Source organism: Carettochelys insculpta, chromosome 11, assembly GCF_033958435.1.
Source record: "Carettochelys insculpta isolate YL-2023 chromosome 11, ASM3395843v1, whole genome shotgun sequence".
NCBI classification, from domain to species: Eukaryota; Metazoa; Chordata; order Testudines; family Carettochelyidae; genus Carettochelys; species Carettochelys insculpta.
Genome location: NC_134147.1, coordinates 19,166,807 through 19,192,280, shown reverse-complemented (window position 1 = coordinate 19,192,280; position 25,474 = coordinate 19,166,807). Strand labels below are relative to the sequence as shown.

Below are 25,474 nucleotides of genomic sequence, written 5' to 3'. Positions count from 1 at the left end.
GGCTCCATGCTGGAGCTGTGAAGTTGATAAGAATGAGAGCGGAGGGCTGATGTAATTATCACAGTGTCTACTCAGATTATGTGTCACCCTGACTATACCTCATAAGCCCACACATCTTCTCACAGAGATGGAGTTATTATGTCAGTGTAGTAGGGCCCTTATATCAGCAGCAATAAGGCGGCAGTGTGTACACTGACATAATTAGGTCAGTGTAAGCTGCTTTACATCAACTTAATGCATTAGTGCAGACCTAGCCTTAGTCACTTTCAATTCTATTCTCAATCTTATTTTTCTGTCAGTTCCACTTCCCAATGTGTTTGGTTGAGTTGAAGCTGGGCTTCTAATGCTGCAAAGCAACATTTCAGGGCCCGATCCAGTACACACCTATATATCTGCCGAACTTTAGAGATGCAGGTTGTCTTGTTGACTTCAACAGGACAACTCAAAGACAAGACATGCCTAAGGCATGGTCTCACTTAAAAGTTTTACATGGCAAGAGAACCAAAAAATTGCTACCGGGGCTTAACAACTAAGTACAAGAAGCAACGGGAGATAAAAAGGCATTGTTTAGAAAGCGGAAGTTAAATCCTAGTGAGGAAAATAGAAAGGAGCATAAACTTTGTTACATGAAGAGTAAAAATATAATTAGGAAGGCAAAAAAGGCATTTGAAGAACAGCTAGACAAAAACTGAAAAAGACATAGCAATATTTTTTAAGTACATCAGAAGCAGGAAGCCTGCTAAAACACCAGTGGCGCCACAGGTGCATGCAAGGATGAAAAAGTCATTGTGGAGAAACTAACTCCACGGTATCCAATATGTTTGCCACTTGCTACATGTGGTAAATAGGACACTGCGTTGTGGTGAATATGGGGGGAGGCCAACCCGCAGTGCTTCCTCAGAGCCGCACATCGGGCGTACCGTCCGTCTGCCCGCTCCACACATGCGCCTCACCACTTGGTGGGAGAAGCGCATGGCAGCAGCAGCAGTGGCAGCCCTGGTGAGTCGCTGGCATTAAATTAGAACAGGGGACTGGGGATGCCTGGCTCCTGGGCAGGGGAAGGCATTTATTTAGAAAAGGGGGGGGTGCTGAAAGTGCCTGGCTCTATGAAGTTTCGTATAATATAATGTGGCAAATAAGGAAAAACAACCACCATAAGTGTGGCGATCTTTGAATTCCTATTTGACACCACTGAACTGAACTCTCTGCATCAGTCTTCATGACCAAAGATGTGAGGGAGATTCCCAAACCTGAGCCATTCTTTTTAGGTGACAAATCTGAGGAACTGCTTCAGATTAAGGTGTTATTAGAGGAGGTTTTGGAACAAACTAATAAACCAAATATAAGTTGGACCTCCCTGGTCCAGCACCCTTGGGACCTGAGTGGGTCCCAAACCAGGGAGCTTGTCAGACCAGAGAAAGTAAAGGCTGCCCTGCTGGCTCCCACTCCTGGACTCTCCTCTTGTTTTGTATAATATGATGTGGCGAATAAGGAATGATAATCATAAATGTGGCGATCCTGGCCACCAGCCCAGTCCACTAGACTCTGCTTCCAGTTCAGGAGGGTTCCCAACCACTGGCCTCCCAGCCTTCAGCCTGGCTGTGGCTTCCCAGGCCTGGCCAGGGCTCCCGGCTGCAGTTCTCCAGCTGTTGTTGGGCCCCCTGCTACCAACCTGGCATCAGCTCCCTACTGCATCTTCCTGCTGCTGCTGGCTTCCTGGCCACTGCCAGTCCAGCACCCACTGCAGCTCCCCAGCTACTGCCAGCTCCCTGGCAGGGACTTCCTGGACCCTACTGCACAGGTTGTGGCTGCCTGACCCTGTCAGGAGCTCCCAGCCACTAGACTTCCAGCTGGCCCCTGTTGCTGCCTGCCAGGGGAATATGATCCAGATGCTGTAGGATCAGAAAGTCCTTGATTTCAAAGGTTCAACCTGTAGTAGTAAGTCACAAAGACCAGATGGCATTCATCCAAGAGTTATGAAAGAATTCAAATGTGAAATTGTGGAACTACTAAATGTGGCCTGTAACTAGTGTCCCCTCTAATTTTTTCCATCCATGGGCAGAATAAATTTTGTTATATGGACCATCAACAGAAACACGTTGCCCACTGTGGGTGGCAGCGGGCAGAATCAATGGCCTGGGCAGTACCTGAATCTCTCCTGGGTGGCTGCCTAAGCACTCAACTTACAGGGAATGCTGTTTGTAACCTATCCTTTACATCATCTTGGCTACGTCTACACGTGAAGCCTACATCGAAGTAGCCTATTTCGATGTGGTGACATCGAAATAGGCTATTTCGATGAATAACGTCTACACGTCCTCCAGGGCTGGCAATGTCGATGTTCAACTTCGACGTTGCGAGGCACCACATCGAAATAGGCGCTGCGAGGGAACGTCTACACGCCAAAGTAGCACACATCGAAATAAAGGTGCCAGGCACAGCTGCAGACAGGGTCACAGGGGGGACTCAACAGCAAGCCGCTCCCTTAAAGGGCCCCTCCCAGACACAGTTGCACTAAACAACACAAGATACACAGAGCCTACAACTCGTTGCAGACCCTGTGCCTGCAGCATGGATCTCCAGCTGCCGCAGCAGCAGCCAGAAGCCCTGGGCTAAGGGCTGCTGCCCCCGGTGACCATAGAGCCCCGCAGGGGCTGGAGAGAGAGCATCTCTCAACCCCCCAGCTGATGGCCGCCATGGAGGACCCGGCAATTTCGACGTTGCGGGATGCAGATCGTCTACATGGTCCCTACTTCGACGTTGAACGTCGAAGTAGGGCGCTATTCCGATCCCCTCATGAGGTTAGGGACTTCGACGTCTCGCCGCCTAATGTCGAAGTTAAATTCGAAATAGCGCCCGATGCGTGTAGCCGCGACGGGCGCTATTTCGAAGTTAGTGCCGCTACTTCGAAGTAGCGTGCACGTGTAGACACAGTTCTTATGTACCAAATGACTGGAAGACAGCTCGTGTGACGCCAATGTTTAGAATGGGCTCTTGAGGTGATACTGGCAATTACAGGCTGGTTAGTCTAACTTCCATACAGGCACACTTGTTAAAACTACAGTAAAAAACAGAATTGTCAGACACATGGATGGACATAATTTGTTAGGGAAAACTCAACATGGTTTCTGTAAAGGGAAATCATGACTCACCAATCTACTAGAATTCTCTGAAGGGGTCAACAATCATGTGGACAAGAGGGATCCAGTGGATATAGTGTACTTAGATTTCCAGAAAGCCTTTGACAACGTCCCAACTAAAGGCTCTTAAGCAAAGTAAGCTGTCATGGGATAAGAGGGAAAGTCCTCTTATGGATTGATAACTGGTTAAAAATAGGAAACAAAGGGTAGGAATAAATGGTCAGTTTACAGAATGGAGATAGGTAACCAGGAGTGTCTCCTAGGGGTCTGTACTGGGACCAATCCTATTCAACATATTCATAAATGATATGGAGAAAGGGGCAAACAATTAAGTGACAAAATTTGCAGATGACACTAAAATGCTCAAGATAGATAAGTCCATGCTGATAGTGAAGAGCTTCAAAAGGATCTCACAAAACTAGATGACAAGGTAACAAAATGCCAGATTAAGTTTAATGTTGATAAATGCAAAGTATTGCATATTGGAAAACATAATCCCAACTACATGTATACAATGATGGGGATGAAATTAGCTATTACCACCCAAGAGAGATCTTGGAGTCATTGTGGATAGTTCTCTAAAACATCCACTTAATGTGTAGCGGAGGTAAAAAAAAGCAAACAATGTTAGGAATCATTAAAAAACAAACAGATGGATATTCTCTGTCTTATTCTCTTAATTGCTTCTGTATAAATCCATGGTATACTCACATCTTGAATGCTGAATGCAGACAGATATGGTGACCTCATGTCAAAAAAGATATTTTGGCATTAGAAAATTCAGAAAAGGGCAACAAAATTATCAGAGATGTGGAATGGCTGCCATATGAGGAGCTATTAAAAAGACTGGGACTTTTTAGCTTGGAAAAGAGCCAACGAAGTGGAGATATGATAGAGGTCTCTCAAATCATGACTGGTGTGAAAAAAGCGAACAGAGAAAAATTATTTACTTCTTCCCAGAAAACAAGAACTGGGGGGTCACCAAATGAAATTAATAAGTAGCAGATTTAAAACAAACAGAAAGTACTTCTTCACACATTGCACAGTCAGCCTGTGGAACTCCCTGCCAGAAGATGATGTGAACTCCAGACTATAACAGGGTTCAAAAAAGAGCTAGATACATTCATAGAGGATAGGTCCACCAATGGCTATTAACCAGGATGGACAGGAATGGTGTCCATAGACTCTGTTTGTCAGAAACTGAAAGTGGGTGACAGAGAATGGATAATTAGATGATTTCCTGTTCTGTTCATTCCCTCTGGGGCACTTGGCATTGGTCACTGTTGGAAGACAGGATACTAGACTAGATGGACCTTTGGTCTGACCCAGTACTGCTGTTCTTATTGATAAAACTGTTATGTTCACTGATCAAGAATGAGAGGAGAGAGACAAAACTGTGCAACATCCACATTTTATTTCTTCTTCCAAATATACTGTTCTTTCTCATCAAGCACTTCCTGAAAGTAGTCGATACTCCTATGCATAATCATATAGAAGAACTCTATCCTGGGAAGCTATTTATCCTAACAGGTTGGGATTTGATTATACCAGAGTACAACCCCTAATGTGGATGCAGTTACAGCAGTATAAAATGGGCGTAGCTGTACTGGTATATGCACTCTTAAACCAATGTAACTGCATTCACAGTAGGAGGATTATATCACTTCAATCACTGGTATAGTTAAAGCAGGACAACTTGTGTATGTAGCCAAGGTATACACATACACGAACCTCAGACTACAAATGTTATTTATACAGCTGTACACAATCTGACAACACAATTTGTTCACTGAATCTTTTTTCCTAACATTGGGTTTCACAGTTATTTTTCCACAGTGAGGGTGATTAACTTGGAACAAATTACCAAGGGAAGTGGTGGATTCTCCATCTCTTGACAGATTCAAGACTACCTGTCTTTCTGGAAGACACTTTAGTCTAACAAGTTATTGGTCTCAATGCGACAGTAATTGGTTGAAATGCTCCAGCCTGTTATTCAGGAGCTCAGACTAGATAATTTAATGGTCCCTTTCTGGACTTGAAAGCTGTCAAATAGTTTTATTCATAGAATCAAAGAAATTAAAATCCAAATTTCAGTTCAAGCTAACCAAAGCCCTTTGGACAAGTACCTTTTGAAGCATGTCTCCAGTCAGAACAGTAACCACATTGAAGATGTGTTTAACATGCTTAGTAACTCTGACTCCAAAGAGACAGAGAACACTAGATGTGGTACAAGTTTTCTTTTACTATTTTATGCTCCTGTTGGCCCACGAAGAGGTGCCCTAAGTGTGGAAGAGGAATCCACGGGCTACTTTTGCATCTTCCAACTAACTGTTAGCTACAAGACAAATGCAGAATCCTTACCACTTGTGAGGAGGTAGAAACTGCAGAGGATCCAGCTTTACTTTCAGATCCCAGAGTCAGTTTACAATATTAGCAATAGAGATGGGGGAGAGGGAAGGAATATCTTCTCAACTGAGCAATTTTGCTCAGGAGTGAGATAGATGGGCAGTATGAGCTCTGAGGTCTGGGGGCAGGGACATGCTGTGAGGAGAAAAAGAGGCAAGTAAGGTTATGGGTGACCATCCGAGAAGATCGTTATCCAACAGTCTTTGTTTTCCCACAGTGTGCTAGTGCTATTGTTTTTAGTGTGTGATTGTACAACTACATACATAAATGGCTCTTAAGGCCAAAAGGAACCAATAGATCATCTAATGGTGATGACCTGCTGACCACATGCCAGAGAATTTCACTCATTTATCCCTCTATTGAACAAAATATTTTTGTGTTTGACTAAAGCTTCTTCCCGAAAGTCAGCCACTCTGGATTTGCTGACATCAAGAGAGAGAATCCACCACTCAGGAGTTTGTTCCAACAGTTAATTACCCCCATTGTTAGCTACTGATGCCTTAATTCAAACTTGAACATTTCTATCTACTAGGCTACTGGTTCTTTTTCTGCCTTTCTCCACAAGCCTAAAGGAACTTTTGGTACTTCAGGTGTTCTCCCCTTTGTAAAAGAGACCGAGTCACACTTTAAACTGAAGGTTATGAAAGTGACAATTAATTCAGGCTAGACTTTACATGCCTGGTAGGACTGCAACTCACCTTGCATGTTGAATAGTAACAGAGAGGTAGCCGTGTTAGTCTGTAGTCTAACAAAACAAACAAGCAGTCATGTAGCACCTTAAAGACTAACAAAATAATTTATTAGGGGCTTTCATGGGGCAGATCCACTTCTTCAGATCTGCCCCGTGAAAGCCCCTAATAAATTATTTTGTTAGTCTTTAAGGAGCTACATTGACTGCTTGTTTGTTTTGCAACTCACCTGTTCGCCATGAGCTGCAGAATCTGTATGAGGAACTTGCCAAGACCTTTTCTTCTGACTTTGCTTTCCAACTGCACTTCGTAGCTGGGGGGAAAGCGGGAGGGGAGAAGAGATGAATACTTTTAACATGGAGATATAACTATCTCATAGAACCGGATGGGACCTTGCAAAGTCATCAGGTCCAGTCCCTTGCACTCACAGCAGGACTTACCACCATCCTGACAGATTTTTTTTTTTTAAATCTATTTGCCCAAATCCCTTAATGGCCCCCTGAAGGGCTGAACTCACAACCCTGGGTTTAGCAGGCCAATGTTCAAACCACTGGGTAGGCTGCCCAGGCCAATGCTGCTCCTGCTCCCCTTTCCCCAGCTAGAAGAACAGCAGCAACTGGCCATGGAGCCCAAAGCCACTTCCTGCTCCACCAGCAGAGGCCAGATGCTATGGAGGTGAGCCCTGAGCCTGGATCCTGGCAAGCTGTAGTCTGCATCTGGACTGTGGACCGGGGTTTCCCACCCCGACTCTACATCATATTGCGGGAGAGGACAAAAGCAACAGAGAACCGTTCCTTTCCTAGCACAGTACCATTTCCTCTTATATGACATTTATGGCCTTTAGCATGTGAGTGAATCGAAGAGGCACATTCTGCTCATGGAGCCATCAAAGGAATGTAGCAACAACAACACGGTGAAGGACTGGCAGGGTAAACTAGCTGACAGAACACTGGACTGGAATTCAGGTAGATATAGAGGTCTGCTTATGGCTTTGACATGCTGTGTCAAATCACTTCCCTACTCCCTCTCTGTCTGTTTAGGGGAGATAGGCAAAAGGCAATACTTGTTCCTAAAACAAAAGGAGCAAGTGCTGGTGCACATACCAGTACAGGACTTCATCCCCACACTCTACATCAAACCGGAAGTGCGAGAATGCCACAGGGACAGAGCTATCTTCCCAAGCGATCAGATACCAAGCTCTGTCATCTGTCATCTCCTCACGCTTCTCCCGGTCTTTCCAGCCCCATTCACTCTGCTCATACCTGCAGACATTGAGAAAACAATAGGGCAGCTCAGTGCTCCTTCTGTAGAAAGCATGATGGTCTCAGCACTCAGGTCCCCGTGCTTCCTGCATATACTGTTCTCAGGATCACCATTGCTGTCCCCATCCATCTACTGAAATGCAGTCGAGAAGATTCATACATTTCAAGGTGGGAGGAACCATTATGATCATGTAGGGCACTTCTAGATAAATGCTTATTGCAAGACAATTTGGGGTGTAAATGCACAGCACTCCAGCAGGTCACACCCTACATGCCTGTGCGGACCCTGATATTGCTGTTTCCCACTGCACTCCGAACTACTGTTTCAAACTGCACTATGCAAAGCGCACTAAGAAACTTTTAGTGAACAGCAGCTTGATCCACACGCATAGTTAAGACACAACACAATGGAGTGCTATAGATTTACATCTTGATTTGCCTTGTTCATCTAGGTGTGCCCCTAGCCAGACCTCCTGCTTAACAAAGGGAAGAATCTCACCCCAGATTCCCACACCCTGCAAGGCTGAGGATGTATGATTTTCAGTAAGATACGTGTGATCTTGATTTGAAGAATCCAAGTAATGGAAAATCCACAATACCACTAAGTTCTTTTCATGCTTAATCACCCTCCCTGTTAAAAATCCCCACCTTAATTCTACCTGAATTTGTGTAGCTTCAGTTCCCAGCCACCTGATCTCATCCCGCTATGATCAAATGGATTCCAGTGCCCTCTTCTATCTGCTCCCTCTAGGTATCCTAGACAGTGATCAAGAATGAGAAGATACTTCCACCAAGACCCCTGTCACCAAGGGTGAGGGGTGTGCGCACAGAGGATTCCCACAGATCCATGACTCTGCAATATTTTGGGACTAGATAGTAGTTCTGATTCAACCCAAGGTACAGAACCTACATCAAGCTTTTGATAGATCAGGGGTCTGCCACCAAAATAGTGACAAGAGCCATTTTTTCAAATTCAGTTACAAAATCAAGACGTCAAGAGCCCCAATGCACGTGAATACAAGACAGTCCTTCATAAATGCATAAAAATAATAAACCAAGTCAAAGTGTGCTTGTTGTAACCCCTATGTTAAGAACAGCACACACATAATGACTTTAACCAGTTAAAAGTTAAGTTACCCCCATTCCCCAGCTTTACCCCTCTGTCCTGCAAACCCACTCAAAGCCATCTTCAAGCTTAACCCTTCTGAGCACCCAACCCTCTCCATCTCCAGGTTTGACCTCTTCAGCCCCAAACACCCATCCCAATCCCAGGAATAACCCCTTCATCCCCAAACCAACACCTCAACCCCTTGTTTAACCCCGTCAGCTCCAAATCGCCATCTCAACCCCCAGTTTAACTCCTTCAGCCCCAAATCACCATCCCAACCCAGGATTTACGTGGCTCAGATGAGGAACTCTGCAGTCACTGCTCCCCCCTCCTCCAGCTGCCTCCTTCTCCACGCAGCTGCACAACTCCAGCAGGGCAGGCTTGGAAGCCCCTCCCCCCAGCTCTCCTGCAGGGTGACCTTGCCCCAGCTTTCTCTTCCGAGGCTCCCTGCCCTGCCGGCTTCCCCTCGGCCGCAGGTGACTCCTCAGTGGCTCTGGAGGCTGCCACCGCTTAAACAAAACAACTAAGCAGCGACAGCCTCCAGAGCCGCATGTGGAGTCAGCGGCGGCAGCGCTCGGAGCTGCAAGTGGCTCCAAAGCTGCAGGTTGCTGACCCCTGCGATAGACAGGTTTTAAAGGCCAGAAAGGAGCATTAGATCACCCAGTAGGACATTCCGTCTAACACAAGTAAAGAATAAAATTTTCTTCAGAATAACAAAAACAATAGGACTGGAAGGGACCAAGATAGGTCATCTAGGACAGTTAGAACTCAGTCCGAATGAAAGAAAGGGCACATGCCCTCTTGCAAGACTGATCATATTAACTAGCTCTAGTAGAACAATACTCCAAGCACAGCCTTTGGAACCTGAGGCTATTCTACAATGGCTTAGGAAGCAATCTGCCAGCACCTATGCATTCTGGCTTCTTCACAATATCCCCAGGGCCCTGTGTTCAGTTTTCACTGGCATCCTTGAAGTTGGGGGAGGTTCTACTTCAGTATCTTGGCTGCCAGAGAGCACTTAGAAATCCTGTCAGCAACAGTCTGCCCCATGGACAGGGTTCTCCAGTCTGGCTTGAGACTTACAGAGTTTGCATATTTGTTTTGGTTAGTTCGAAAGCCCAGTCGACTGTAGCCTGGTTCATGCCCGACACCCTCTTACACTCGATGGAGACGTTTAAACTGTGAAAAGAGATGGGAAAGCAGCACTTAGCACCAAGCAAGCCAGGCACCAAGACACCCAAGCAATTTCAGCTGGCTGGCTGGTCAGACTGAACCAGGGACTTCCAGAGCTCAAACGTGACCTATTACAACCTGAGCTTAAAAACAAAAGCTCCCTAGCGAGAGCCATAGCAAACACCTCTCCTGTGCAGATCAGACACGCAGAGGGATCTGTAACACAGACTCACCAGTGGGTCACACTTATTGTACAGGGAAGTGTAGCTAACCACAGATGATGAAGAGGGACTTGTATCCTGACCTCAGCTTCACATGCAAGCAAGAGAGATTTCTGTTGAATTTATGTATCTAAAGCATCCAGCACTGTGCTAAGCCCAGCACCAGGAATTCAGCCTAGTATTACACATAAGATGATGATGAACAAGAGCACGACAGACAGAGGCTGCCCTTGTGCTAGGACTCAGGAGACCAAAGGTCAATTGCCAGCTCTGTTGCAGACCCCCTGTGAGACCCTGGGAAAAATCACTGAACCTCTCTAGCCTCAGTTCCTCCAGTCTTAACCTAGGGAGAATAATCCTTACTTTGGCTGTTTATACTGGAAACACTTTAGGGTACAGGTTGTCTCTGATGGGGTCCATGCAGTGCTCATCACAATGCTGACCCTATTCTTCAGTTGGGGCTAATATACCTCTAGTAATTAAAATCCCAATATTTCTACTGCCCAGTTGAATCTACTTCTTCCAACAACTGAAACAAAGTTCTCTCTCTATGCTGAAATCTCATCTTTCAGATAAAATGAGGGGCATTAGCAGACAGGTTAATTACTTTGTGTTAATATTATTCTTTACAACCTGTCCTAACATCAACAGTGGCTTTACCATCTTCTCAATACCTCAAAGTTGCTCAAAATGCTTTATTTTAGTAGGTATATTATGGTCGGCAATGTTCCCTCTAATTTTTTCATTTATGGGCAGAATAAATTTTGTTGTATGTACCGAGGCATGTGCGGATATGCCCCACTAGGAGGAATACATGTTGCCAGCTGGGGATGCTGTAGGCGTTTTGCTAATTAGCTGGGTGGCATTTGACTCGCTCCGGAGTGGCCATCAAGGACTCAAGCTTACAGGGAACACTGAGGGTAGGATCTGAAGTGCACATACATACAACTGCAACTAGGATGGGGAAGCCTTGTTGCACTCGGTGCTACACAGGCCCATGGTGAGAGAGCCTCTGGCATGGAGATGTCACAGTATAAACACGCAGAGTGTGCAAGGGCAAACTGAGGCATATAGCACAGAAGAGGCTTTCCCAAGGTGAGACAAAAGTAGTGATAAAGCTGGGAGGAAAGTTCAATTGCTCCGGGTCCCAGTGCATTGCCATAGTCATGGGGCCAAGCTGCTGTGAAGGAGTAAATAACGAGCATTAGCTCACCCATTCCTGTCGTATTTCTTGAACACTGGGAAGGCTTGTAAGGGGTCTCCAAGCTAAAGAAGAAGGAAAAAAAAAAGGAATCACACCCTAGAAATTGAGATGTTAATGCATGTGAAGTGGTCAAACGACAGAGTTATGGTGGGTGAATGCTGTATGTGTCTGGCTCTGCTCGAGATTCACCTCCTTTCATAGGTGTGAAGACTCTGCTTTCACCTTGCTTCTTGAAGTGCTCTGGAGAAGGTTGCTAGCCCCCTTGTCTATATAACAAGGCACAGATGCCTTGGAGGAGGGGGAAGAGGGGAGATTTTCAGCTGTTCAGAAAAAACAAGAGAGGAGCTTTGCTCTTTCAACAGATCTATGTTCAACCTCAATAGCTGAACTGCAGCCAGCACCCGAGAAGTGTTCTTATGCACCCCACATCAACACTCCCATAAACTATATTCCTTAACTCTTGCTTATTTCAAAAGCAGTCAGATTGGCTGATTAGACTGGAACTACAAGAGTAGCTCTGCAACAGGGTGAATATGGAGGTATCAGAAAAGTAGAGCAGACTGCAGAAAGTCAGATGATATTTTGCACAGATTACATGGATTCTTTTCATGCACAGCCATCAGAGACAAATGAGTAAGGGAGTTGGCACCACGAGAAGGAGCAGAGTAGCTTATTCTGCAGCTAGAATGGTAACTCATGGACTGAATTTACAGGGAACAACTCATTTTCTATACTGCTATCTGAGTTTAAAAGCCACGTTGGAAAACATTGCTGAGAACTGAGGGCCTCATAGTACAGGCATAGGTCAGGCAGTCAGCAAGTGGCATATAGCACATCTTGGCATTCTTTGCGTGCAGAACACTAGGGTGTCTCAGGGACACATTCGTGTTTAGAGACAGTGTTCCCCTCCCTACCTGCTATAGTGACCACTGCAGCTCTTACACGTTAGACTAGTTATTATCTTTGCATATGTTCTTCATGATGGCTTAACTGTTTGGCTTCGTACACAGCCTTACTGGAAGCTAGGCTCCCCCCATTCTTCAGTCAAAACCAAGTATAAACAAAACAAAACAAACAAATCTACTCTCTTTCTATATCTCGCATTTAAGGCCTGGTCTTACACCTAAAAATTAGATTGACCTAACTACATTACTCAGGACTCAGAATACTTTTATATCTTGTGTGATACAGTTAGGTCGACCGAACCCACACTGTAGAAATGGCTAAGTCAGTGGAACAATCTTTCCATCAAACTAGGTAATGCCTTTTAGAAAGGTGGATTAACTACACTGAGGGGGAAAACCTTTGATGATGTACATTACAGTGGAACTTGTATGGTGCCTATTACCATAGCATCTGGATATCTCACAATATATATTTATTGTCACACTACCCATCAGGCATGGCAGTGTTATCTCCACTGTGTAAGTGGTGAAACTGAGGCATAGAATGACTTATGCAAAGTCTCAGAGAAACCTGGAACACAGTAGGGAACTGAACTAATCTCCTAAATTCCTGGCTAACACCACAACCTCTAGACCATACTTTCTCACATCTCATTCAAGCACCTTTGAGTGTTTTATTACTGCTATTATTAGTGTTTGCATTTCTAAAATGCTCACCTTTATAGCATGGGAGCACTACCGGACAACAACTAGCACCCTGTGTGGTGGCCAAATCAAAACAAGAAATGGAGTCATCCATCCCCCACCTCTGGGATGCAAAGTGCTAACACAGCAATGCTCACCAATTAGCACCTGTAACTCCAAGATCGTCCCAAAAAAGCCAAGAACAGAACACCACTGGTCATCACCTACAGCCCCCAACCCAGACCACTGCAACGAATTACTAAAGACCTACAACCTATTCTTAATCAGAATGCTACACTCCAGAAGGCCCTGGGTGACATGCCTGTTCTCTCCTACAGACAACCTCCCAACTTCATGAGGATCCTTACTAACAGCCACAGCCTATACCCCAGGAACACCAGTCCTGGAACCTTTCCCTGCAACAAAGCCCGCTGCCAGCTTTGTCCACATATCTCCTCTGGAAATACCATCACTGGACCTAACCAGGTTACTCACAGAATCACGGGCACTTTCTCATGCTCCTCTACTAACATCATATATGCCATCATGTGCCAACAATGCCCAGATGCTTTGTATATTGGACAGACTTCTAACTCCCTTAGACAAAGGGTCAACGGGCACAAAACAGACATCAAAACACTCCAGATCCACAAACCAGTTAGTCAACATTTTAATGGAATGGGGCATTCTGTCAATGACCTCAACGTATGTGTGTTACTGAAGAGAAATTATCGCACTGTTTTAGAGAGAGAAGTGGACGAACTGACATTTATATTCAAATTTGGCACATTAACACATGGTTTAAATTGTGATGGGAACTTTCTGAGTCACTATAGGGGCTCGTCTGCATACTTGGCTCAATTTAATTCTTGATCTTCCCCCCCTACCCCTCCACTCTCTGATTTGCTCACCTTGATTATCTATTTTCTGATTTGTCCTCCTTGCTTACTGTTTTTGGTTCTCTGTGTCTTAAATACTGAGTCTGTTCTGGTCTGGCTATGGTCTGAAGAAGTGGGTCTGTCCCACGAAAGCTCACCTAATAAACTATTTTGCTCGTCTTTAAAGTGCTACTTGACTGCTTTTTGTTTTGATAGTGTACAGACTAGCACGGCTTACTCTCTGTTACAAAAAGAAAGTGAAACTACTAAAAATTAAGTGGAATTTAAGGTAAGCAAACAGGTTACTGATAGTCATTTGTGTAAGAGTCAAGATAGAAGGATTGTAATCACGCTTCTGTGTTTCACTTAACACGGATCTGTGAAAATATACATTGAGGCATACTTGCCTAAATGGCTATTTACCTCAAGCAATGGAAAAAGGGAATATACCTGCAATGGGGCTGTAAAAAAGGAAGATTAGTAACTACTTACAATATATTAACACTGTACTCAGAGGTGAGACTGCAGTACTTATAGACACACCCAACCTAGCATTAATCTAGCTACTTCAGGTATCCAGAAACAATGAGGCCAGAGCAACATGGATTTCAGTGTAGGACAACTGGCAAGTACATAGCCAGTGGCTCATGTGGGCTTATACAACCCTTTATGAATCTTAAGTATCGGAGGGGTAGCCGTGTTAGTCTGGATCTGTAACAGCAACGAAGGGTCTGTGCTCATGAAAGCTCATGCTCAAAACTTTTCTGTTAGTCTATAAGGTGCCACAAGACCCTTCGTTGCTGTTTATGAATCTTGTGTTGCCATGACTTCATTGCTATTCGCACCTAAGCTGGCTAACTGCAGTGTGGACATACCTTAAATTTCAGTGTGCTACACAATACACTGAATATTTCCTGCATAACAATGCCAGATACATAGGGTTTATCATCCCTGTTTATGGCCCACGTTGACAGCTGGATTTCTCTGGAACAAGATGGCTTCAAATGTATCGTGCTTCCAGTAGCACGAATTCAGCCAAGCAATGAGCAGCCACAGCAGATTAAGAAGTGTGATCTAATCACTTTCAGGGGCCCTTCTCCGAGAGGAAGCATGTTTGACCTTTGCCATAACTGACACTGTAAGGGGGTTCTTGACTGACTGCTGCGGTGTCTCCTTGTGGCTGCACCTGGAGAACGGACCTCCCTGATCCGAAAGCCCAAGCCTCCTACCAATCTTTCGTGCTGTGTACTCTTTCACAATCCAGGATTTGGGTATTTTCAATGGAGTTTGATAGGGTTCTCACCCTACAGATTTAATTTACCACAGGAAGTGCACAGGTATGGCAATGAGAGCTACAGAAAACCAAGAGAGCAACAGCCCTGGAGATTCCATTTATCTGTACAATGTGGGAGTGGTAGATTGTATTCTCTTTCATAATAATAACCAAACTACCTAGACATAGCACTGTTCATCAACAGATACCAAAATACTTTACCAAGATCTGTATCATCATGTCCATATTACAGAGGGAAAAACTGAGGCACAGAGTTTGGATGTGACTTGTTCAAGATCACGCAGCATGCCAGTACCCAAGCTGTGCCTGAGCCTCCCAAGCACCAGTCTTGTGCTTTATCTACTAGACAACATTGCCTCCCCCAGCTTAATGCTAGAAGGACCCCTCACGCCTAATGTGTAGAAACCCACTGTATGAAAAAAAAAAAGGGGGGGGGGGCATTTCAGTCTACAGTCCTTCACTTCATGGTCTCTGAGACTGCCACCAGAGGTGTCATCAATGATGGTGGTTATTGTAATATAGATCCGTGTTTCCCAAATGGTGCTCTGCGAGCAAATTCCATTACAACAACATTGTATTATTTTTTTGAAAAAAAATTAATATTAAAGCATTTATGAATTTTCATTTGTTTGCCACCATAAGTGTTCCTGTGTAATGTCAGCTTACCCAGAGAGTGGGGACAATGATGTCACTACTCAGCGCTGCACATGCCATCATTCAGTGGTGCAATCGCCTGTTATACACCACTCTAAATCCCTGTACTCGCTCTCAAGGAGCGTGGATCATTTTGGGGTGGTTTGTGTCAAGAACATTCAACTTTATCAAGACCTGCAATTCGTCAGTTGTTATCCTTCGCCAGCACACACTTCTGCAAAACTGGGTTCTCAAATTACACAGCAACAAAAACGAAATACAGAAATCGATGGAATGACATGCCAGATATGCAAATCCAACTTTCCAGTATTAAAGCAAATATACAAAGAATTTGCCAGGAAAAGAAGAAAACTCACTCTTTGCATTGAAAACTGCCAATATAATGTGTATTCGTTTTTTAGCTATATTTTTTGTACACATTAAATGTGATTTTGTTTTTTAAATATAGCAATGAAAATAAATGTTGATCTCATGACCTTGTTTAGCATTTATTTATTATTATCCTTCCTTATTTGTGGTCTACTTTTTCAGCTCCATGTATAAGACTGTTGTTAGGGCTTCTGCAAAATTCTTCTGAGTTTAAAAGAATTCCATGGACAAATACAATTAGGAAATAATGACACAGATCCATCAACTCATTTCACACATGCCACGGAATGGCCACTAAACTGTTGTGACTTTTAGGGGACAAACAGCTGGAGATGTAATGACCCTCAAGCCCCAATATCAAGTCTCTAAGTATTTGATTGCCCAAACCTATTAGGGAACGTTAAGTTTCAAGCACCTGTCTCTGTCTCAGGCTGCGTCTACACTACATTTCCCTTTCTGAAGGTGAATGTAAATGTGGCTGATCAGAAATGCAAATAAGGCACTACATGCCTCATTTGCGTAACGGCAGCCACTCACTGCTCCAGAAGTGCAAAAAAACCAAGCCATGTAGACGGGGTTCATTCGAAACCCTGATTTTGAAAGCACCCTTCTTCTTCATATTTTCAGGAGAAAGGGTTCTTTAAAAAACAGGGTTTCCTCTTGAATGAACCCTGTCTACACTTCTTGTTTTTTACCCCCGAAAACAGACTTTCTGGAATGAGTGGCTGCCATTATGCAAATTAAGTGCACAATGTGTAAATCAACACCTCATTTGCATTTCCAATCAGCTGCATTTGCATTCCCCTTCTGAAAGAGAATATAGTGTAGACACAGCCTATTGGTCTGCTAGTCCTCAAATTATGATAGGGTGGAGTAAATGCTTGTTTGGAGAAGGGGCAGAGGAGACACTTACTTTATTGGCTGCTTCAACCTTAGCGCACACAGCATCCATGGCAGCCCGTTCCTCAAGTCGCTTCTGTTTCTTCTCCTTGGCTTTACTTGACTTTCTCTGAAACAGAGTGACTCAGGGTTACAGCAGGACGACCCTCACCTTGCCTGGAACTCAAGGGCCTTACCTATAATGGGCACAAAATTGGCAAATAGCCACCCCCCTCAATCTGGCCCAAAGGACTACACATTTCAGCATGCAATGGTCCAAGAGTCATTTGCAATGATCAGACTATTGCACTTGGAAATCTGTGCTCTCTACAGGGCATTAAAGGACAGCTGCACTCAATGCTGCAGAAAGAAGCCCAGTGGCTGCTGTCTGCCCATCCCTACATCATGCCAAGTTTTATGACTGAAACAGATCAGATATTGTTCAGCAATACAGTTCTTGTTACTGCAACACAGACCACAGAAATTCAGACTTGAGACTTTAAAAAGCCATTTTATAGCTGCTTCCAGTGAAAACTGATTTATACTAAGGAAGGTTGGTTTTTTTTTTTGGTTGAACTATCAATGCAAATATTTTATATTAGTCTTATTTTAAAATACTGCCCACAAATGGTTGAGCAGAAATACTCTTTTCACTAGCAGAGACCCACAGGCATGAAAAACCATACTCTGAGGATCAGATTCATGAAACACAGTTTGATGGTAAGAATTTATCAAATAATTCCACCCTGTTTCCCCCAAGCAGAAGAAATTACATGTTTATTCTAACGTAGTAACCAGTTTAGATTTCATATGCAGTTTAAAGTATTTTTAATTAAAAATGACTATATTTAATATTTATGAAACACATGCCAGGCACTACTGCAGGAGTGGGCAAGATGCAGCCCGCTCCTTGTTGCTCTCTGTCCTGCTGGTGGGGGTGCAGGGAGGTGGGAGGAAAGGCTTACGGTGCTGCCCCCACCCTCAGAAAAATTTCTCAGCTCCCACCGGCCAGTTTACAGCCAATAGGAGATAAGAAATTTTGTAAGGGGTGGGGGCAGCACACAAAACTGGCCAGCAGTAGCTGAAAGAGCTTGCTGGAATGAGGGGACAGTGCAATCCAATTTCCCAGCTCCCTCTGGCCCACTTCCAGCTAATAGGAGCCAAGAGATTTTGCAAGGGGTGGGGGCAGCACTTGAAAATGGGCAACAGGAGTTGAGAGATTTTGTTGGGTAGAGGGACAAAGCTTGAAGCCCTCCCACCACCCCACCCCACCTGCCAGCACAGAGCACCACGTGGAACATCCAATGGGCTGGAACAACTGGCAGGTAAGGAAGTGCTGCTGGTCAGGAACTGCTTGGGTAAGCACCTCCCTGGCCAGAGGCTGCTTCTGGAACACAAACCCAACTCTCTCCAAGATCTTTAACTGCTCCCACTCCCCTTCCCCAAGCCAGAATCCTCTCATGTACCCCAGTCCCTTGCCCTAGGTCACTACCTAAACCATCTGCATCCTCCTCCCCACAGCCCTGGGTCACAACACCCTCTTAAACCTGCACCTACTCCTAAATCCCTCCCCTAGGTCAGAATCCTCTCCTGCTCATACACTCTCCTCAACCCTGCACCCCAATACCCTGCTGCAGGTCACAATCACCTCCTTCAAGCAAACTCCCTCTCATACCCCACATCCTATCCAGCCTCCCACTCCCCCATCCTGAGCTCCCTGTTGCGCCCAACTTCCATCCTAGACCCCACATCCTCTCAATAGAGAAGCGTGGTCCTTGACCACTTACCAAAATTCTGAAGTGGCACCCCATCAAAAATTATTGCCCATCCCTGCACTACCGGGTACTTCCAGGGATAACACTATATTGGTATAAGATGAGAGCACACTGGGAAATGGCACTTGTTAAAAGGTAAGCCCAGTGACACACCTCTACAGAAGCACATTTGCTGTGTAGATTTTCAGTACAAAAGGAGAAAGGCAAACAATGACATCTGGTGGAAGATGAGCTATGCAGTTAGCACAGCTGCTGCTGTACAATCTGTTGAATTTATGGTTGCTTCACAGCCTTGGAATTGCTGCACACGGAGCTCTGCATCCTGGCCAGCATTTACTTTGGAGCTGATCAGCCAGATGAAGAAAGTGCATTATGAAACATAAGACACTTGTTCCCCATAGCACTGGTGGTTTGGGGAGATCAATATTGGGACTCTAACTCAGGTCACCACTTAGGGATCACAAGAGTAATTTTATTCTGCTCCACTACTCACTCTGCTGCAATCATGATCCCAAATGCTGCCATCAGGCATTTTGTTTTTTGCAATGCTGTGAAGTTTAGCTCGGTCTGCAAGCCACTAAATACTGGTGGGCATGAGCCAATACTGTACTTAAACTTAATGCTCAGATAAAATAATAAACCACCCAAGTTCAAATCAGGACACCAGTTCTCCTGACACGTGGCTGGCAAACATGTTCAGTCTGCACATGAACCAAGGGGAAATGAGGAAGGAAAGCTGCCAGGCAGCAAGCCACATGAACACATGGCAACAGAATGTCTCGTGTACCTCCTTAGCACAGACCAGACTGAAAAGTGTGCTCCTGTAATTACTTGTTTAACCTCAGACACGGCCACTGAGAAAACCCAATCCCCTGCATGCACAACTTTATGCTGCCTGACACCAGGGAAGGCTGATATGGGTGCTTTACTTGGGGACTCTGATTGGGATGAACTCCCTGTCACCTGTGATTGATTCAGAATTCCTCAATGAATTGAAAGCATGGGCTCCTGGCAGATTCATGTCCTGATTAGCAAACTTCAGCATTTATTTCACTTAATCTATTCTGACTGGGGCAAGTCAGGGCAAGACTGCAAGTAGTTTAATACACCATTATGGCAAAAGGTAAATTCACCCTTAACTATCATTTATTTTAGTACTGAAGTTATGCTGAAGCGCACTGTAGCTTGCATTTTCCACTCTCTGATTTGGAGACAATCTTTACTCTAATGCAGATGGGTAATTTTAAAGCTGTTTGTGACAGCAACAAAGTGCAGGTAGGCATAGTCAATCTTCTGTCTGTCCCCAGAACATGGATAGCAGCAGGAAAGCATTCCACATGGTTTCCAGCCATCATGATACAAGGAGAAAGAGGGAAATGGCTTAGTTAATCCTCAGCCTCTCAACAAGGAGGCCATGCACCAGTGCTGGAGGTTGTTTCTGTAATATGAACATTTGTTCACTGGAGACCAACTGAGATCAGCAAATCATTCTGCAGGGGTCACCTAAAGCACATCAGATAGAAATGACTTTTAGTTGCTCCTGATCCAAGGCCAGATGGGAACTGATGACCTAGACGCAAAAGACTAATTTCCAATCTCTTGTGCCATCCAGAGAGTGGAGTGCCAGAGAGAGAGCTCCCTTTGGCCAGACAAATGTTTACTAGGACAAACTACAGGAAAAATAAGCACTTGCTGACACTAAAGAAGAGCACGGTGGTGCCATAAAACACTTGGCACCAACTGTTGAGGAAGCATGGAAGGATGCAGCTCCAGTATGATCCATCACAAATTCAGGAACACCTAGAGCAAGCTTTGAAAAGCACATTTAGCTTCAATGTTACACAGGTGGTTTGCGCCAGATAGAGGCCTGTCTGTTGCTGGACATGATTAAGGTCACACAGCAATATCTTACCTCTAGCTGATGCTTCCAGAAGGCACCAAACACAACACACAAGGCATCTATCTACACAATACTTTAAGCAACTACGCAACTTTAAGCTAAGTCAATGGGGAAGCAACACTACACTTCTGCTTGGATCATGTCACCTAGAAATTAAGGATCTGCAAGAAACCTCTTACCAAAAAAGTTGATACTTTGCAGAAAGGAGCATCCACAGCATGGATGATGTACTATTATTGAAAATCCTGATAATGCTGGGATGATCTAAATTGATAGGATAGGAATTTGGGGTAGGGGGCTGAAGTTAACTTGGCTTGTTTCTTCAAGAATTACCTATGGGTCATTAAAACCTGTAACTTTCTCAAAGCTACTTCTATAATCACCCCTGCTGCTGAGTCATTTGGCATTCTGAAAAGGTAGCTATAGTCAGATCCAAACATACAACTTGAACACAATTTTAGAATAAAGGCTAAATGCTCTTTTACCTCAGAAACCATTTATCACTCACAGGAGTGATTTGTTTGTAAAGGTGGGGAAGGAAGAAACATTATCCCATTACAAAAATGCGGCCAAAAATACCCAAACTGTTAGCACTTTCTTTTTCAGCACTTCCTCTTCTCCCCTTCCAAACCCAGGAATCTCGGAGTCCTGACTCCCAGCCCTGACATCCTAACACATTGCATCTTATGCTCCTTCCAAAGTTAGGAACAGAAACCCAGCATCCTGAATGCCTGCTTTAACTCATGGACCACACTTCCTCCTCAGAGAATTAGGAGTACACCTCAGCAGTTAACCTTAATTCCATGCCATTCTCTGGTCTCTAGAAAGTGGGGGTGGGGGGTTGAAATTTTTAGTGGAGGGGGGCTGAAAAGTCCCACTTCCCACAGCAGATCATTAATGGGACAAAGCCAACTCTACAGTAGAAAGTGCAGGGGACACATGTGCCCCAGCAGCTCTCACTTGCAACGGGACACACCCTCTGTGCACCAGGGAATACATGCACCACTTCCACCTCCTCCGACCCCAGCACCTGACTCCACTCCTGCCCCATACATGGACAAAGCCCAGCATGCAACCTACCCCTGTGGGTCCTCCAACTGCCTTTGGACTGCCATTTGCTGGCCAAGGGGGCTGCCTCCTCTGCCCCCTCCCCACATGCTGCCTGGCATGTAGGGAGGTAACTAGTGGTACGCCAGTGGACTTGCTCCTGGATGTACTGCTGCTACTACTCTTGGGAACCCCCCCAGCATGACACTGAGCTGGGGTGCAGGCGGGGCTGCATGCACAGTGGGGAAGAAAGAAGACCCTTTAACTTGGCTTCCCAGCACCGGGCTTGCGTGTTTCACAGGGACTTTTAAAATCTCACCCAGATCAACGTTCCCCCTAATCCCTTCTAGACCCTCCCCTCTGCCACAGCCTCTGCCCCGCTCCAGCTTCCGCCACAAAGGGTGCACAGTGCCTCACTTCCAGGAGACCACTGCTCCCTTCCAAGGCCACCTGGGTGGGTGAGGGGTGCCTGCTAATTGCAGAGAGGAAAAGTGGAGCCCAGTGTAAAATGCCTGCTCACCCCGCTCTAGAACACACAGAATTATTTCATTTAAAGAAGAGGCTTCTGCATGTGAACTAACTCAAAAGTCTATTTTTAAGAATCTACATCATTGTAAGAATTAATGACCACTGAAAATAAAGACTCTGGTGGACTTAATAAAGTTTATTTTCAGAGGTTTCAAATGATGAAAGTTTGGGGATGTATGTGTTTTTAAATAGTCTCTGGGTCCCAATGTACAACTATTGGCAGGGAAAGAATCAAAACTTAAAATGCTGAACAGATTCCTTGGTTATAGCATCAGAAACACTTTCTCTCATAGGACGAATGTCCACACAAGTCTCCACTCCACCGCAGATATTGAAGCATGAACCTCCCCACTAAAATAGAGCTATTTTCATCATACGTGTGGTTGAGTCCAGGTAGAAAAAAATCAAAGCATTTCAATTCAGGAGTGTATCTAGAGCAAACTATTTCTGAGAGCTTGCTCTCGGGGCTGTGTTACGTGAGTCAGTCTTATTCCCATTCAGTACTGTACTTCTGAAGCGGACAGTGAGCAGAAAAAAATGACGTTATTTGTTTTTAAGTAGAGATTGATGCTCTAAAACTTTACACCTGGACCTCACTCAACCACAAAAGCCTGACACCTCCTTTGGGGAAGAATATATAAGAGCAACTTGTCAAAGTATTCTTAAAGCACAGCTATCCAATAATAAACTGTTATTTTTTCAGCTTGCTCCAAAAATATCCTTTCACTTAAATTAATTTTTAGACTTTTTTTTTACAGGTACGTGTGCAGTGTGGACACAATTATATCCAACAAAGATGCCTTCCACCAGTATAGCTTATTCCCTCTCCATATCGCAACACTCTCTACCATATAAACACACTTGCTTTAGACTCACTAGAGGACTGCACTGCATTAATACACTCATCATCATTATCATCAACAATGGGCTTAGCACCCATTGGTGTCTGATGCCTCCATCACTATTTCCTTCCATCTTTACCTGTCCAGTGCAGAGTGGCTTAGTTTCTGTAGACTAGCTCCACACCAATCCACTATAGGGTACAGTTAAAGTGAGACAGTATAAAGGTAGACAAATCTTTAGCAGCAAATCTGAAGAGAATTTGTTGTGTCTCATAACATTTGCATTTCTTTAGCCCATTTCAACAGTGGGATTCACAGGACTTTCCAACTCTTAACCTTTAGGCATCTTCCCCACCACACAGATAGGAAAACTAAAGGCACACAGAGGGAAAGGAAGATGACAAAGTCACACAACAACCAGTTCCTAGTTTTCCCCCAGTTTTAACCACTAGACCCAGGTCCCACCCTAAAGTGGAAAAGTAGATCCACTCTAACCCATTAGACAGCATTCTCCTCCATGAGCTAGAACCCAGAAGTCCACACACCCAGCACACACACTTAACTACTAGACATCACACCATCCATTGAGAAATTCACATTAATGCAGTGTGACCACGATCCTCACACAGACACTGATATTCTTCAGCTTGTATGTCACAATATGTGCAGCCCAGGCACATGTGCATGCATGTGCACACTCACAAACACACTGTTGCCACTTGTACTTTGGGGGAGGATGGGTGTTTGGGAGCAGGGCTTGCATATGATTATGAACTGATGAAGAAAATCACAACCCCCCCGAGCATTTATGTTGCCTCCCTCTTCAGACAAATAAATGCACAGCCCATGGCCTCCTCCAATCAGAAGGGAATCAAGACCCTCCCTATTCCAAAACCTTCACCCATCATCAAGGGAGATGTACACATCACCCCTTTTCACCATTTATTCACAACTTCTGCCTCATCTCACTGAGACCCTCCCCCTGCCACCACAGCTCCCACAAAGGTCCTCCCATTTGCATGGAACTGCCCAGCTCCCATTTTCGGCCCCTAGTTCTTCAGCCTCAATGCCCCCCGTTGCATTCCCTTCCCCAGATCTCCTCTTTGGACCACCCCCAGCTCCACTCACATCTCCCACCCAACTGCTTCCCCAAAGCTCAAACTCTCCCTTGACACACACCCCCATCTGAGTTTCCTGCTCCATGACATCCATGTTGGCCTCCTCCAGCTCCTCTCTTCTCCTGGACTCCCTTAACGGACTCCTCCCAGTTTCCCCATCCTAGGCACGCAACCTGCCTCCTCACAGCCCCCTGACTCCACCCAATCACACCCTTGCACCCTCCAACTCTTTCCCTGGAACCCTCCATTATCCCCTCAGAGGCCCTCATCTCGCAGCCCCCCACGAGCTCCCCAAGTCGCCCCCCCCATGGACACTCCTTCACGTGTGCTCCCCCCGCGTGACACCCCTGGGCTACCCTCACTCCCTCCACGGACCCCCAACTCCAGACTCTCGCACCACCCCTGCACGAAAGTTGCCCCCAGGACCACCTTTCCTTCCTCCCAGCCTCCTCATGGACCACCCCGCCTGACCCTAGGCCGCTCTTCTCCCTCTCCGGCCAGGCCCCTCCGCCAGGGCTAGGGGACCCTGAGCCGGGCCTCACTCACCCCCATGGCGGCGACAAGCGGGACCCCACCGACTCCTCACAAATCCGCGGGAGGGGGGCACCCACAGGGGGGAGGGGGCGAAGGGGGGACAGAGAACGGTCGGGAATCACGCACGCGCGCACTGCGCCTGCGTAAAGCCCGCGGACGGAGAGGGAAGGGGAAAGGGGTCGCGAAGTACGCTCTACGCAGGCGCGAGGCCACAGGACTCCAGGGAAAGAGGACGTTTTGCGCAAGCGCGCAACTGCTCACAGCTGCCGGGGCGGGGGGACCAGAGAAAGAGAGAGATTGAGGGATTGGTTCATGCGCATGCGCGAGTCGGAGAGCTGGTGCCTAACGGTCAAGGCCGCGCCCAGCGCTCGGCGCGAGGGCTTTGCTCTTCTGATTGGCTAGTGGGCGCCGCGTGAGAGTCCAGTATCCATCCCCTTCAGTGTGGGCGCCAAGAGAGACCCCTTTGCCCACCCAAGCTCTCCCTCGGGCATGTCCCCGTGGCCCATGCTGTGAGGCGCCTGCCTCCTCCACTCTGTCACGCACCCTATATTGGCCCTTCCCCTTCCCTGAAGTCCCTTGACTTGATCCCAACAGCTTGCCCCAGCCCCGACTGAGCGTGCCCTGCCAGCACTCTCCCGCCCCCTGCGCACCTGACCCCGTGCCCCTGAGCCGCTGCCTCTGGCACACGGCTCCCTGCCCAGTGCCCCATCTGCTCTGATCCAGTGCTTCTCAGGTTACTGATCCAAGCCCCCCACGTCCCCTGTCCCACTGCTCCTACATCCCTGCCCAGCGCCCCCCAGGTATCGTTTCCCGCTGCTCCCCATATTCCAGCCCAGCGCAGCAGGTCCCCGGCCCTGCGCTAAT

The 25,474-nt window shown here is 45.9% G+C and overlaps 1 protein-coding gene across 2 annotated transcripts in view; it reads right to left on the bottom strand.

Annotated features, from left to right (window-relative positions):
- Positions 1-24,736, bottom strand: part of NAA40 (N-alpha-acetyltransferase 40, NatD catalytic subunit) — a 32,585-nt gene extending 7,849 nt beyond the window's left edge. The window contains exons 1-7 of one of the 2 annotated variants that reach the window (XM_075005539.1): positions 24,623-24,736; positions 16,901-16,996; positions 11,213-11,265; positions 9,689-9,784; positions 7,339-7,497; positions 6,465-6,548; positions 2,987-3,322 (exon numbers count right to left, since the gene is read on the bottom strand). In XM_075005539.1, the coding sequence (XP_074861640.1) occupies positions 3,223-3,322; positions 6,465-6,548; positions 7,339-7,497; positions 9,689-9,784; positions 11,213-11,265; positions 16,901-16,996; positions 24,623-24,628 (594 nt within the window). In that variant the 5' untranslated portion in view covers positions 24,629-24,736 and the 3' untranslated portion in view covers positions 2,987-3,222. Of the gene's footprint in view, positions 1-2,986; positions 3,323-6,464; positions 6,549-7,338; positions 7,498-9,688; positions 9,785-11,212; positions 11,266-16,900; positions 16,997-24,622 lie in introns of those variants that run through there. The other variant, XM_075005538.1, reaches the window with a different exon arrangement.
- Between the last annotated feature and the right edge of the window lie 738 nt (positions 24,737-25,474).